This window comes from Salvelinus namaycush, chromosome 35 (genome assembly GCF_016432855.1).
Source record: "Salvelinus namaycush isolate Seneca chromosome 35, SaNama_1.0, whole genome shotgun sequence".
NCBI classification, from domain to species: Eukaryota; Metazoa; Chordata; class Actinopteri; order Salmoniformes; family Salmonidae; genus Salvelinus; species Salvelinus namaycush.
The window spans coordinates 6,255,202-6,271,855 of NC_052341.1; the positions used below are offsets into that span (position 1 = coordinate 6,255,202).

Sequence of the window (16,654 nt, forward strand, 5' to 3'; positions counted from 1 at the left end):
CGCTCACCTCCAGTTTCACCCCGACTGGCTCTGGTTCCATCCTCGGCTCCGCCGACCGTCCCGTGTGCCGCCCCCCAATTTTTTATTTATTGGGGCTGCCTTTCCTGGCCACGCTGCCTGGTCCTTTGGTGGTGGGTAGTTCTGTAACGATCGTCTGTTGAAGAAGGAGTGGACCAAAGCGCAGCGTGGTAAGTGTTCATGATTTATTAATAAAACTGAACACTAAATAACAAAACAACAAAGAGAACGAACGAAACCGAAACAATTCTGTCAGGTGCAGAAACACAAAACCGAAAACAACTACCCACAAAGCATTGGTGGGGAAAAGATACCTAAGTATGGTTCTCAATCAGAGACAACGATAGACAGCTGCCTCTGATTGAGAACCACACCCAGCCAAACACAAAGAAATGCAAAACATAGAAAATGAACATAGAATGCCCACCCAAATCACACCCTGACCAAACCAAAATAGAGACATAAAAAGCTCTCTACGGTCAGGGCGTGACAGTATACTTGTGTTCAAATCATTGTTTTGAAAAATCAAGATCTGTTAGCGATTTGAGGTGTGTGTGTGTGTGTGTTTCATATGTTTGATGATATCTGTGTACATTTTAGACTTTGATGAAAATAAAGGGAGGAGAATATAAATAAAAAATAAATGAATTTTACTCATGCAAATTGTTTTTCTTCCGTTTGTGGATTTATTTGTAAACAAAGGAAAATAAATAGCCTCCTAGTTTATCTTGAGTCACTATCGCTGGAATGCATTCTAATCTATCTCTTTCTCCCCCTCTATTTCTCTTCCCCCCCCCCCCTCCCTCCCTCCCACCCTCAGCTTGTTTCTGGACCAGTACAGAGGCAGCTTGGTTGATGCAATAAGGAGATTACTGCGACCAGACGTAAGTGTGTTTCAATTCACTCTGCAGCAACGGACTCCCCCGTAATTAGGCTTCACCCAGTGATTGAGACAGTAATGGAATGGCAGGATTAATATCATGTAATACTTTAGTAGTTATTGTGTACAACTTGAATGGAGTCCTATAATCTATTTAAAGCTTTTCCCCTAATCATAAAGCGGGGAACTTCTCATATTTGCCCCCGGTGATAAGAGACACGCTACGAGAGGCAAAGTAAATGAAAAAAGGCTTCAAAGATAATGTGTGATTTCTATTTATCTGTCTGGCTTTTTCAAGTATTGGCTTTGATAGGAAATGTCTTTCTATTAAAAGGGGAGGGTGAAAGGGAGAAGGGGAGGAAGTGAGGAGGGGGTGTGAAAGTGCTGACGTGGTAACGGTGGAGGGTCCATGATCTTTGTAATCCATTCAGAGACGAGGAAGTGGTACTGATCCAAAACACTACAGTTTGAACCCCTTGCCCTATCTCTTTCCTCCCTGGGTGTCCAGAGGGTATAGATAGATACACAGGTCCCCCTCTAGAGTAATGTTTTACTTACTTTTCCTTTAAGTTTACTGTAAATCATGTATTATGGCTGGTTTACCAGATGTACACGTCTAATGTATGCCGTCCAGAGCAGGTGAAATCAGCACAGCTCTCTATCCTTTATCCTTCTATTCCCTGATATATTGTTGGTTTGGAACTTTCTCCCTCTTTTTTTACAAGACCACCGTCCACATATTGACTACGCTCCCTTCATTTGAATGCAATGGCTTTTGATGCCTTGTTTATCTCTAGTTATAATGCAGATAATTGAGATTATCTCAAAATTAGTCTTTATACCTAATTTCCCTATTTAATCTATCTCACCCTAAAACCACAGTACCACAGACTGGCCCCTGAACAGATTCCACAACAGATTGACAAAACAATTCATTTCTACTACTAATGATGTTAATTTGTTTTTCCAACATGGAGGCGTGCCATCCCCATCCTAATCAGCCCATTACAGTGGAATTGTTTTTTGTTGTTGTTTTTTTGGGCTGATGTTTTTTGGGGGCGGGGGGGATTCTGACTCCTCAAACAGATGAAAAAACAGCTGTCAAAACCAGCTCATCCCCTGTTATTCTTGTTTTTTAGGTTTATTTTGTTTGTACTGCTGTGTGCCTTCCCATCCTCCAATTTAATTAAAACAAATAATATGATCAAAAATATCAAATAATATTTAAAGCCGAAGGATTTCAAAGAAACTTTGAACCTGGAGCTAATCCCCTTACTGCTGGTGGTCTGACTGTGCTAGCTATACTGGTTCATCTAGAAAGTGTGGATGCGTTTCAGCCATTGATTGGATTAGGTGAGTTTTAATATTTTAGTTTATTATCTAATATAATACCTGGGAGAAATCAAATAGAATGGAATCACAATAATACAGATGGCCACTCACTGGCTGACTGACTGGCTGGCTCCCTGTCTGACTCCCTGGCTGGCTGATTCCCTGGCTGGCTGACTGGCTGACTCCCTGGCTGGCTCACTGGCTGGCTGACTGGCTGACTCCCTGGCTGGCTCACTGGCTGGCTGACTCCCTGGCTGGCTGACTGGCTGACTCCCTGGCTGGCTCACTGGCTGGCTGACTGGCTGGCTGACTGGCTGACTCCCTGGCTGGCTCACTGGCTGACTCCCTGGCTGACTCCCTGGCTGACTCCCTGGCTGGCTCACTGGCTGACTCCGAGGCTGGCTCACTGGCTGGCTGACTGGCTGACTCCCTGGCTGGCTCACTGGCTGGCTGACTCCCTGGCTGGCTGACTGGCTGACTCCCTGGCTGGCTCACTGGCTGGCTGACTAGCTGACTCCGTGGCTGGCTCACTGGCTGGCTCACTGGCTGGCTGACTGACTGGCTGACTCCCTGGCTGGCTCACTGACTGGCTGGCTCCCTGGCTGGCTGACTGGCTTGCTGACTCCCTGGCTGGCTCACTGGCTGGCTGACTCCCTGGCTGACTCCCTGGCTGGCTCACTGGCTGGCTGACTCCCTGGCTGGCTGACTGGCTGACTCCCTGGCTGGCTGACTGGCTGACTCCCTGGCTGGCTGACTGGCTGGCTCACTGGCTGACTCCCTGGCTGGCTGACTGGCTGGCTGAAAGGAGAGGAGAGCAGAGTGGTCAGAGCTAAGAGTTCAGCCTGGCCACAGGAGAGGCAGGCCTCAAATAACTGGGTCCACACGCACATACATAAACACACACACAAACACACACATACACTGAGTGAACGGGTGCAGGGCGTCATTGATTGATTAGCATAGGGAGAATGGCTGGGTCCTTTTGACAACCCAAGATTAGGGCTCAGCACAGGGCTTAAATTGCTTACCTTCCTCTGGCTAAGGAAGGCTCAGCTTTCAAAATACAGGTCTGTCACCTGGACCCAACGCTGTGTACTTGGTTAATGATAATGCATATAAACAATTAAGGAGGAGAGGAGGAGAGAGGGAGGCTGGAGGAAAGGGAGAGATGGAGAGAAAATGAGAGAAGGGGAGATAGATAGGGAGGGAGAAAAATAGATGGTGGGATGGAGAAAGAGTGGATGAATCCCTTGACTAATAGGTTATTGTAATCTATGCGCTGTTGAAAATGGTGTTTTACCAGAATAAAAGTAAGCTACCAGAGACACAACTCTCATCTGGCTATAGCCTACCTGCTGAAAGGGGCTGGCAATAGATTTGATTTTGATTGTTTTAAATCAAACTTTATTTGTCACATGCGCCGATTACAGCAAGTGTAGACTTTACCGTGAAATGTTAACTTACAAGCCCTTAACCAACAGTGCAGTTCAAGAAGAGTTAAGAAAATATTTATCAAATAAACTAAAGTAAAAAATAATAAAAAGTAACACAATAACATAACAATAACGAGGTTATATACAGTTGGTACCGGTACTTAGTCAGTGTGCGGGGGTACAGGTTACTTGAGGTAATTTGTACATGTAGGTAAGGGTGACGTGACTATGCATAGATAATAAACAGTGAGTAGCAGCAGTGTACAAACACATCGGGGGTTGGGGGGGGGGGGGGGGGGGGGGGGGGGGGGGGGGGGGTCAAGTGTAATAGTCCGGTGACCATTTGATTAATTGTTCAGCAGTCTTTTTGCTGGCGGGTAGAAGCTGGTACCAAAAGGAGCCTTTTGGTCCTAGACTTGGCGCTCTGGTACTGCTTGCCATGCAGTAGCAGAGAAAAGAGTCTATGACTTGTGTGAGTGGAATCTCTGACAATTTTATGGGCTTTCCTCTGACACCGCCTATTTTATAGGTCCTGGATTGCAGAAAGCTTGGCCCCAGTGATGTACTGGGCCGTACACACTACCCTCTCTAGCGCCTTGCGGTCAGATGCCGAGCAGTTGCCATACCAGACGGTGACGCAACCGGTCAGGATGCTCTCGATGGTGCAGCTGCAGACAGTTTTGAGGATCTGGGGACCCATGCCAAATATTTTAAGTCTCCTGAGGGGGAAAAGGTTTTGTTGTGCCCTTTTCATGACTGGCTTGGTGTGTTTGGACCATGGTAGTTCGTTGGTGATGTGGACAGCAAGGAACTTGAAATCCTCGACCCGCTCCACTACAGCCCTGTTGATGTTAATGGGAGCCTGTTCGCCTTGCCTTTTCCTGTAGTCCACGATCAGCTCCCTTGTCTTCTCACATTGAGGGAGAGGTTGTTGTCCTGGCACAACACTGCCAGTTCTCTGACCTCCTCCCTATAGGCTGTCTCATCGTTGTCGGTGATCAGGCCCACCACTGTTGGGTCGTCAGCAAATGTAATGATGGTGTTGGAGTCGTGTTTGGCCATGCAGTTGTGGGCAAACAGGGAGTACAGGAGGGGACTAAGTACACACCCCTGAGGTGCCCCAGTGTTGAGGATCACCGGGGCAGACGTGTTGTTGCCTACCCTTACCACCTGGGTGCGGCCCGTCAGGAAGTCCAGGATCCAGTTGCAGAGGGAGGTGTTTAGTCCCAGGGTCCTTCGTGGGCACTATGGTGTTGAACGCTGAGCTGTAGTCAATGAACATCATTCTCACATAGGTGTTCCTTTTGTCCAGGTGGGAAAGGGCAGTGTGGAGTGCGATTGAGATTGCGTCATCTGTGAATCTGTTGGCTACCGACGTGAGTGCTACGGGGCAGTAATCATTTAGGCAGATTACCTTTGCTTCCTTGGGTACAGGGACTATGGAGGTCTGCTTGAAACGAGAGGTTGAAAATGTCAGTGAAGACACTTGCCAGTTGGTCCGCGCATACTTTGAGTACACGTCCTGGTAATCCATCTGGTCCCCGCGGCTTTGTGAATGTTGACCTGTTTAAAGGTCTTGCTCACATCGGCTACCGAGAGCATTTTCACACAGTCGTCCAGAACAGCTGGTGCTCTTGTGCATGCTTCAGTGTTCCTTGCCTTGAAGCGAGCATAAAAGGCATTTAGCTCGTCTGGTGGGCTCGCGTCACTGGGCAGCTCACGTCTGGGTTTTCCTTTTGTAGTCCGTAATAGTTTTCAAGCCCTGCCACATCCGACGAGCGTCAGAGCTGGTGTAGTAGGATTCAATCTTAGTCCTGTATTGACGCTTTGCTTGTTTGATGGTTTATCTGAGGGCATAGCGAGATTTCTTATAAGAGTCCGGATTAGTTTCCCGCTCCTTGAAAGCGGCAGCTCTAGCCTTTAGCTCGATGCGGATGTTGCCTGTAATCATCTGACCACTTCCGTATTGAGCGGTCACTGGTACTTCCTGCTTTAGTTTTTTCTTGTAAGCAGGAATCAGGAGGATAGAATTATGGTCAGATTTGCCAAATGTCGGGTTTGTATGCATCTCTGTGTGTGGAGTAAAGGTGGTGTAGAGTTTTTTTGGTCCTCTGGTTGCACATGTGACATTCTGGTAAAAATTTGGTAAAACTCATTTAAGTTTGCCTGCATTAAAGTCCCCGGCCACTAGGAGCGTTGCTTCTGGGTGAACATTTTCTTGTTTGCTTATGGCCTTATAGAGTTGGTTGAGTGCGGTCTTAGTGCCAGCATCGGTCTGTGGTGGTAAATAGACGGCTACAAATAATATAGATGAGAAATCTCTTGGTAGATAGTGTGGTCTACAGCTTATCATTAGGTACTCAGAAGAGCAATAACTCGAGACTTCTTTAAAGGTTCACCATCCGCAATAGTTTTGGTAGTTTTGCTTTAAACAATCAGAGTGTACAAAACATTAAGAACACCAGGTGAGTCCAGGTGAAAGCTATGATCCCTTATTGATGTCACCTGTTAAATCCACTTCAATCAGTGTAGATGAAGGGGAGAAGACAGGATAAAGGACAATTGAGACATGGATTGTGTATGTGTCCCATTCAGAGGGTAATTGGGCAAGACAAAATATTTAAGTGCCTTTGAACGGGGTATGGTAGTAGGTGCTAGGTGCACCGATTTGAGTGTGTCAAAAACTGCAACGCTGCTGGGTTTTTCAAGCTCAACAGTTTCCCGTGTGTATCAAGAATGGTCCACCACCCAAAGGACATCCAGCCAACAGCATCCCTGTGGAACGCTTTGAACACCTTGTAGTCCATGACCCGACAAATTGAGTCTGTTCTGAGGGTAAAAGGGGGTGCAACTCAATATTAGGGAGATGTTCTTAATGTTTTGTACACTCAGTGTATATTGTACATATAAATATATACATACAGTGGGGTCCGAAATGATTGACACTCTTAAAGAGGAGCAATAATGACTGTATAAAATATATAATACTGTATTGTATGCTCCAAAAAATTGGGAAGTTATATTATTTAATACTAATACAATTGGTCAGAGAAAGAGATTTTGTTTAACAAGTAATAGCACATTTTCTCAAAAAGGTAGGGGTCAAAATGATTGACACCCCGAAAGATTCTTATAAAAAAAAGTAGTAAAAAGTTTTTAGTATTTGGTCTCATATTCCTAGCATGCAATGACTACATCAAGCTTGTGACTTGCAGTTCTTACCATGATTATGGATAATCCTGAATGAAACGTGAATAATGATGAGTGACAAAGTTACAGAGGGTCAAATATCATACCCCGAAGACATGCTAACCTCCCCTGTTATTGGTAATGCTGAGAGGTTTGCTTGTCTTGGAGGTATGATCTTTGGCCCTCTGTAACTTTCTCACTCATCATTATTCATCCATTTTATTCCCCCATTGTAAAACAATAAAATGGGAAGAAATCCAAGGGGGTGTAGTCTTTCTAAATGCACTGTAAAATAATATATCATTTACCAAAATGTTTTGCATACAGTATAACTCAGTATTTGTATTATTTATTTTATAAAGTCATTATTACTCATATTTATTAAGGGTGTCGATAATTTCAGACTCCACTCTACATACATACAGTGCTAAAACATATTCACACACCTTGACCTTTTCCACATTTTGTTGTTACAGCCTGAATTTAAAATGGATTAAATTGAGATTTTCTGTCACTGGCCTACACACACTGAACCATAATGTGAAAGTGGAATTATGTTTTTAGAAATGTATACAAATTAATTAAAAGCTGAAATGTCTTGGGTCAATAAGCATCAACACCTTTGTCATGGCAAGCCTAAACAAGTTCAGGAGTAAAAATGTGCTTAACAAGTCACATAATAAGTTGCATGGACTCACTCTGTGTGCAATAATAGTTTTATATGACTACCTCATCTCTGTACCCCACACATACAATTATCTGTAAGGTCCCTCAGTCGAGCAGTGAATTTCAAACGCAGGTTCAACCACAAAGACAAGGGAGGTTTTCTAATGTCTCACAAAGAAGGGCACCTATTGGTAGATGCTGACATTGAATATCCCTTTGAGCATGGTGAAGTTATTAATTACACTTTAGATGGTGTATCAATACGCCCAGTCACTGCAAAGATACAGGTGTCCTTCCTAACCCGGTTGCTGGAGAGGAAGGAAAACACTCTGGAATTTCACCATAAGGCCAATGGTGATTTTAAAACAGTTACAGAGTTTAATGGCTGTGATAGGAGAAAACTGAGGATGGATCAACAACATTGTAGTTACTCCACAATACTAACCTAATTGACAGAGTGAAAAGAAGGAAGCCTGTACAGAATAACAAATATTTTTAAATATGAATCCTGTTTGCAATAAGCACTAAATTAAAACTGCAAAAATTGTGGCAAAGAAATTCACTTTATACTGTATCCTGAATACAAAGCGTTATGTTTGGGGCAAATCCAACACAAGAATAATGTGCAAATATGCAAATATTGTAATAATCCAGGTATGCAAAGCTCTTAGAGACTTACCCAGTAAGACTCATATCTGTGTCAAAGGTGATTCTAACATCTTTTGACTCAGGGGTGTGAAAACTTATGTCAATTAGATATTTCTGTATTTCATTTTCTAAAAATGTGCAAAAAAATATGAAAACATGTTTTCACTTTGTCATTATAGGGTATTGTGTGTAGATGGGAGATATTTAAATATATGTAATCCATTTTGAATCCAGGTTGTAACCCAACAAAATGTGGAATAAGTCAAAGGGTATGAATACTTTCTGAAGGTACTGTACATACAGTGGGGAGAACAAGTATTTGATACACTGCCGATTTTGCAGGTTTCCTACTTACAAAGCATGTAGAGGTCTGTAATTTTTTAGCATAGGTACACTTCAACTGTGAGAGACGGAATCTAAAACAAAAATCCAGAAAATCACATTGTATGATTTTTAAGTAATTAATTTGCATGACATAAGTATTTGATACATCAGAAAAGCAGAACTTAATATTTGGTACAGAAACCTTTGTTTGCAATTACAGAGATCATACGTTTCCTGTAGTTCTTGACCAGGTTTGCACACACTGCAGCAGGGATTTTGGCCCACTCCTCCATACAGACCTTCTCCAGATCCTTCAGGTTTCGGGGCTGTCACTGGGCAATACGGACTTTCAGCTCCGTCCAAAGATTTTCTATTGGGTTCAGGTCTGGAGACTGGCTAGGCCACTCCAGGACCTTGAGATGCTTCTTACGGAGCCACTCCTTAGTTGCCCTGGCTGTGTGTTTCGGGTCGTTGTCATGCTGGAAGACCCAGCCAGGACCCATCTTCAATGCTCTTACTGAGGGAAGGAGGTTGTTGGCCAAGATCTCGCGATACATGGCCCCATCCATCCTCCCCTCAATACGGTGCAGTCGTCCTGTCCCCTTTGCAGAAAAGCATCCCCAAAGAATGATGTTTCCACCTCCATGCTTCACGGTTGGGATGGTGTTCTTGGGGTTGTACTCATCCTTCTTCTTCCTCCAAACACGGCGAGTGGATTTTAGACCAAAAAGCTCTATTTTTGTCTCATCAGACCACGTGACCTTCTCCCATTCCTCCTCTGGATCATCCAGATGGTCATTGGCAAACTTCAGACGGGCCTGGACATGCGCTGGCTTGAGCAGGGGGACCTTGCGTGCGCTGCAGGATTTTAATCCATGACGGCGTAGTGTGTTACTAATGGTTTTCTTTGAGACTGTGGTCCCAGCTCTCTTCAGGTCATTGACCAGGTCCTACCGTGTAGTTCTGGGCTGATCCCTCACCTTCCTCATGATCATTGATGCCCCACGAGGTGAGATCTTGCATGGAGCCCCAGACCGAGGGTGATTGACCGTCATCTTGAACTTCTTCCATTTTCTAATAATTGCGCCAACAGTTGTTGCCTTCTCACCAAGCTGCTTGCCTATTGTCCTGTAGCCCATCCCAGCCTTGTGCAGGTCTTCAATTTTATCCCTGATGTCCTTACACAGCTCTCTGGTCTTGGCCATTGTGGAGAGGTTGGAGTCTGTTTGATTGAGTGTGTGGACAGGTGTCTTTTATACAGGTAACGAGTTCAAACAGGTGCAGTTAATACAGGTAATGAGTGGAGAACAGGAGGGCTTCTTAAAGAAAAACTAACAGGTCTGTGAGAGCCGGAATTCTTACTGGTTGGTAGGTGATCAAATACTTATGTCATGCAATAAAATGCAAATTAATTACTTAAAAATCATACAATGCGATTTTCTGGATTTTCGTTTTAGATTCCGTCTCTCACAGTTGAAGTGTACCTATGATAAAAATTACAGACCTCTACATGCTTTGTAAGTAGGAAAACCTGCAAAATCGGCAGTGTATCAAATACTTGTTCTCCCCACTGTACATACACACACACTGTGTAAAGTGTCTGTCTTTGTGAACAACGTAACTTAACTGTACATAACTGTATGTAATGGATTATACAGTAAAGCTGCTTGAAGCTTTCCTAAATTGAAACCACCAATACGTTGTACATAATACATGAGTCCGTTTCTGTTATGACATGGACTCTTACATTTTAAACAACGTGTTGAAACTTTGTTGCTCCTTTTGCTGAAACAAGCAACAAATTAGTCATTGGTTGCCTAGGCCTCCCACAATGCAGTAGCAGCACATATTGAAATATAATGAATAGAATGACCTTGGACCCTCTACTCTCTGGCAACTTGAAGGTCTTCACTATTTACCACAGCCACAAAGTCTCTCATTTCTAAAATGTAGCTTATTAAAATGTTATTTTAGATCTAACTTTAACCCTAACCTTAACCATACTGCTAACCTTAAATTAAGATCAAAAAGCATTTTTTAAATTATATATTTTTACGATATTGCCAATTTTGACTTTGTGATTGTGCTATCTAGTGGAAACCCAATTTGACTATTTATTTCACCTTTATTTAACCAGGTAGGCTAGTTGAGAACAAGTTCTCATTTGCAACTGCGACCTGGCCAAGATAAAGCATAGCAATTCGACACATACAACAACACAGAGTTACACATGGAATAAACAAAACATAGTCAATAATACAATAGAACAAAAGAAAACAAAAAGTCTATATACAGTGAGTGCAAATGAGGTAAGATAAGGGAGTTAAGGCAATAAATAGGCCATGGTGGCAAAGTAATTACAATATAGCAATTAAACACTGGAATGGTAGATGTGTAGAAGATTAATGTGCAAGTAGAGATACTGGGGTGCAAAGGAGCAAGATAAATAAATAAATACTGTATGGGGATGAGGTAGGTAGATAGATGGGCTTGTAGATAACCTGTAGCCAGTGGGTTTGGCAACGAGTATGAAGCGAGGGCCAACCAACGAGAGCGTACAGGTCGCAATGGTGGGTAGTGTATGGGGCTTTGGTGACAAAACGGATGGCACTGTGATAGACTGCATCCAGTTTGTTGAGTAGAGTGTTGGAGGCTAATTTATAGATGACATCACCGAAGTTGAGAATCGGTGGATGGTCAGATTTACGAGGGTATGTTTGGCAGCATGAGTGAAGGATGCTTTGTTGCGATATAGGAAGCCAATTCTAGATTTAATTTTGGATTGGAGATGCTTAATGTGAGTCTGGAAGGAGAGTTTACAGTCTAACCAGACACCTAGGTATTTGTAGTTGTCCACATATTCTAAGTCAGAGCCGTCCAGAGTAGTGATGCTGGACGGGCGAGCAGGTGCGGGCAGTGATCGGTTGAATAGCATGCATTTAGTTTTACTTGCGTTTAAGAGCAGTTGGAGGCCACGGAAGGAGAGTTGTATGGCATTGAAGCTCGTCTGGATGTTAGTTAACACAGTGTCCAAAGAGGGGCCAGAAGTATACAGAATGGTGTCGTCTGCGTAGAGGTGTACCAGAGAATCACCAACAGCGAGGGCCAACCAACGAGAGCGTACAGGTCGCAATGGTGGGTAGTGTATGGGGCTTTGGTGACAAAACGGATGGCACTGTGATAGACTGCATCCAGTTTGTTGAGTAGAGTGTTGGAGGCTAATTTATAGATGACATCACCGAAGTTGAGAATCGGTGGATGGTCAGATTTACGAGGGTATGTTTGGCAGCATGAGTGAAGGATGCTTTGTTGCGACATAGGAAGCCAATTCTAGATTTAATTTTGGATTGGAGATGCTTAATGTGAGTCTGGAAGGAGAGTTTACAGTCTAACCAGACACCTAGGTATTTGTAGTTGTCCACATATTCTAAGTCAGAGCCGTCCAGAGTAGTGATGCTGGACGGGCGAGCAGGTGCGGGCAGTGATCGGTTGAATAGCATGCATTTAGTTTTACTTGCGTTTAAGAGCAGTTGGAGGCCACGGAAGGAGAGTTGTATGGCATTGAAGCTCGTCTGGATGTTAGTTAACACAGTGTCCAAAGAGGGGCCAGAAGTATACAGAATGGTGTCGTCTGCGTAGAGGTGTACCAGAGAATCACCAACAGCAAGAGCAACATCATTGATGTATACAGAGAAGAGAGTCGGCCCGAGGATTGAACCCTGTGGCACCCCCATAGAGACTGCCAGAGGTCCGGACAACAGGCCCTCCGATTTGACACACTGAACTCTGTCAGAGAAGTAGTTGGTAAACCAGGTGAGGCAATCATTTGAGAAACCAAGGCTGTCGAGTCTGCCAATAAGAATGTGGTGATTGACAGTGTCGAAAGCCTTGGCCAGGTCGATGAATACAGCTGCACAATCTGAAACCAGATTGCATAGCGGAGAAGGTACGGTGGGATTCGAAATGGTCGGTAATCTGTTTGTTAACTTGGCTTTCGAAGACCTTAGAAAGACAGGGTAGGATAGATATAGGTCTGTAGCAGTTTGGGTCTAGAGTGTCACCCCCTTTGAAGAGGGGGATGACCGCGGCAGCTTTCCAATCTTTGGTAATCTCAGACGATACGAAAGAGAGGTTGAACAGGCTAGTAATAGGGGTTTCAACAATTTCGACAGATAATTTTAGAAAGAGAGGGTCCAGATTGTCTAGCCCGGCTGATTTGTAGGGGTCCAGATTTTGCAGCTCTTTCAGAACATCAGCTATCTGGATTTGGGTAAAGGAGAAATGGTGGAGGCTTTGGCGGGTTGCTGTGGAGGGTGCCGGGCAGTTGACCGGGGTAGGGGTAGCCAGGTGGAAAGCATGGCCAGCCGTAGAGAAATGCTTATTGAAATTCTCAATTATAGTGGATTTATCGGTGGTGACAGTGTTTCCTAGCCTCAGAGCAGTGGGCAGCTGGTAGGATGTGCTCTTATTCTCCATGGACTTTACAGTGTCCCAGAACTTTTTTGAGTTAGTACTACAGGATGCAAATTTCTGTTTGAAAAAGCTAGCCTTAGCTTTCCTAACTGCCTGTGTATATTTGTTCCTAACTTCCCTGAAAAGTTGCATATCACGGGGGCTATTCGATGCTAATTCAGAACGCCACAGGATGTTTTTGTGCTGGTCAAGGGCAGACAGGTCTGGAGTGAACCAAGGACTATATCTATTCCTAGTTCTACATTTTTTGAATGGGGCATGCTTATTTAAGATGATGAGGAAGGCACTTTTAAAGAATAGCCAGGCATCATCTACTGACGGGATGAGGTCAATGTCATTCCAGGATACCCCGGCCAGGTCAATTAGAAAGGCCTGCTCGCAGAAGTGTTTTAGGGAGCGTTTGACAGTGATGAGGGGTGGTCGTTTGGTCGCAGGGCCATTACAGATGAAGGCAATGAGGCAGTGATCGCTGAGATCTTGATTGAAAACAGCAGAGGTGTATTTGGAGGGCGAGTTAGTTAGGATGACATCTATGAGGGTGCCCGTGTTTACAGATTTGGAGTTGTACCTGGTAGGTTCATTGATAATTTGTGTGAGATTGAGGGCATCAAGCTTGGATTGTAGGATGGCCGGGGTGTTAAGCATGTCCCAGTTTAGGTCACCTAGTAGCACGAGCTCAGAAGATAGATGGGGGGCAATCAATTCACATATGGTATCGAGGGCACAGCTGGGGGCAGAGGGAGGTCTATAGCAAGCGGCAACAGTGAGAGACTTGTTTCTGGAAAGGTGAATTTTTAGAAGTAAAAGTTTGAATTGTTTGGGTACAGACTTGGATAGTAATACAGAACTCTGCAGGCTATCTTTGCAGTAGATTGCAACACCGCCCCCTTTGGCAGTTCTATCTTGGCGGAAAATGTTGTAGTTAGTGATGGAGATTAAGGTATTTGGTGGTTTTCCTAAACCAGGATTCAGACACGACTAAGACATCCGGGTTGGCAGTGTGCTAAAGCAGTGAGTAAAACAAACTTAGGGAGTAGGCTTCTAATGTTAACATGCATGAAACCAAGGCTTTTACGGTTACAGAAGTCAACAAACAAATGCAGTGCTAGGTCTTAAAGCATGTTTAGACATGGACCTCATCAAGCTAGTTTTATCAGTGACAGCACCAGTAGAGACAGACAATGTACTGGAGGAGTTTGCTGATGTTTTTACAGGAATAGGATTATTCCCAGGAGAATGTACCATTCACGTTGACCCAGACGCCATCCCTGTGGTCTACCCACCGAGAAAGATTCCCCTTGCTCTCCGTGCCCGTCTGAAGAAAGAGTTGGAGAGCATGGAGCAATCTGACATAGTCACCAAGGTTACGGAACCGACTGACTGGGTAAATGCGTTAGTGGTGGTGGAGAAACCACGCACAGGCAAGCTCCGAGTATGCCTCGACCCAAGAGACTTGAACAAGGCTATCAAACGCCCCCATTATCCTTTACCGACGCTAGATGGCATCACACACAAGCTAGCGGGAGCACACTACTTCAGTGTAATGGATGCTAGATCAGACTACTGGGCTATCAAGCTCACAGAAGAGTCATCTAAGCTCACAACATTCAACACACCGTTTGGACGCTACAGGTTCCGTCGCCTGCCTTTTGAGATTATCTCAGCCCAAGACGAGTTTCAGCGAAAGATCGACGAAGTGAATGAAGGCCTCGACGGAGTTGTGGTAATTGTGGACGACATCCTTGCCTATGGTCGAACCAAAGAGGAGCGCGACCAAAACCTCTGCGCGGTGCTGCAAAGGTCCCGCGAGAGAGGAGTCCGGCTCAACCCCGAGAAGAGCACAGTCGGCGTTACAGAGGTCAGCTACTTCAGACATCTTCTCACAGCGACTGGAATCAAGCCAGATCCACAGAAGATCTCAGCCATAAAAGAAATGGAGCCACCAAAGAACCGTGCAGAGCTGGAAACAGTGCTTGGCATGGTCAACTACTTAGCCAAGTTCGCACCCAGCCTCTCCAATGCTAATGCACCCCTGCGTCAACTGCTAAAGCAGTCCAGTGAGTTTCTCTGGGACAAGCAACACGACATTACTTTCCAGAATGTGAAAGACTTGATCACGAGAGAACCAGGACCAATCCTTGCCCACTACGACCCCGACAAAGAGCTCAGACTCCAAGTGGACGCGTTGAAGTATGGACTAGGTGCAGTGCTACTGCAAGAAGGAAAGCCCATCGGCTACGCTTCCAAATCTCTCACAGACTGTGAAATCAACTACGCTCAAATCGAAAAGGAGCTCTACGCCATTCTGTTCGGATGTAAACGTTTCCATCAGTACATATATGGACGACAAGTCATTGTGGAATCCGACCACAAGCCCCTTGAGTCAATTATGAGGAAACCACTAGCCGCAGCCCCGCCAAGGCTACAGAGAATGATCCTTCAACTACAAAAATACGACTTCACAATCACTCACCGTCCAGGCAAAGTCATCCCTGTCGCAGACACACTCTCCAGGAAGTTTCTTACCTATAAGGACAGCAGCCTCAGTGAAGGCATGGACATGCAAGTGCACACTGTGTACAGCAACTTACCAGTTAGTGACACAAAACTGAAGGAGATCCAAGCAGAAACAGAAAAGAACTCGCACAGCTGAGGAAAGTCATACAGGATGGATGGCCTGAGGAGAGGAGAAAATGCCCTCAGAGCGTCTCAGAATTCTGTAACCATCGTGATGAACTATCACAGATCAACAGAATAATTTTCAAAGGAGAGAAAATCATTATTCCTACCAGTCTCAGAGAAGAGATTTTGACAAAGATCCATGCTGGACACATGGGCATGGAAAAGTGCAAACAGAGAGCACGGGACATTTTGTTTTGGCCCGGAATGTGCAAACAAATAGAGGACATTGTTGGTAAATGCGACATATGTCTTGAACGACGCCCCTCAAACACCAAAGAGCCAATGTTACCTCACTGTATCCCAGACCGACCCTGGCAGGTCATGGTAACCGATCTGTTTACCTGGAACAACGAGGACTACATCATAACAGTGGACTACTACAGCAGATACTTCGAACTCGACAAGCTTCACAGCACCACATCTGCAGCTGTGATACACAAGCTGAAAGCAGCCTTTGCCAGGCATGGCATTGTAGAGACTTTAATAACTGACAATGGGCCCTGTTACAAATCAAATGAGTTTGAATCCTTCACAAATCATGGGAGTTCACACGTCACCACAAGCCCGCATTACCCTCAAAGTAATGGCCTTGCTGAAAAATCAGTGCAGATTGCTAAATCACTCATGGATAAAGCAAAAGCAGACAAGAGAGACCCCTACCTCAGTCTCCTTGAATACCGCAACACTCCAGTTGACAACTTCAAATCACCAGCCCAGCTGTTGATGAGCCGCAGACTTCGCTCAATCCTTCCCAGCACCAACCAGCAGCTGAAACCTGAGGTCGTCAGTTACAAGGAAATGCATGGAAAACGTGCACAGAGACAACAACAACAAAAGCAATACTACGACATGTCAGCTAGACCACTGCCACCACTGATCGACGGAGAGTCAGTTAGAATCCAAGAGCATGGCCTCTGGAAGCCAGCAGTCGTCATCCAGCCAGCTGACACTGAACGTTCATATCACGTCCGCACCGCAGAAGGAGCGGTCACCTACTGAACAGAAAAGA

The 16,654-nt window shown here is 44.8% G+C and overlaps 1 protein-coding gene across 1 annotated transcript in view; it reads left to right on the top strand.

Moving 5' to 3' along the window:
* The window catches only part of camkmt (calmodulin-lysine N-methyltransferase), a 64,908-nt gene that overhangs the window by 35,461 nt on the left and 12,793 nt on the right, over positions 1 to 16,654 (top strand). Inside the window, exon 6 of the mRNA XM_038975384.1 lies at positions 839 to 902. Coding sequence (XP_038831312.1) covers positions 839 to 902 — 64 coding nt within the window. The remainder of the gene's footprint in view (positions 1 to 838; positions 903 to 16,654) is intronic.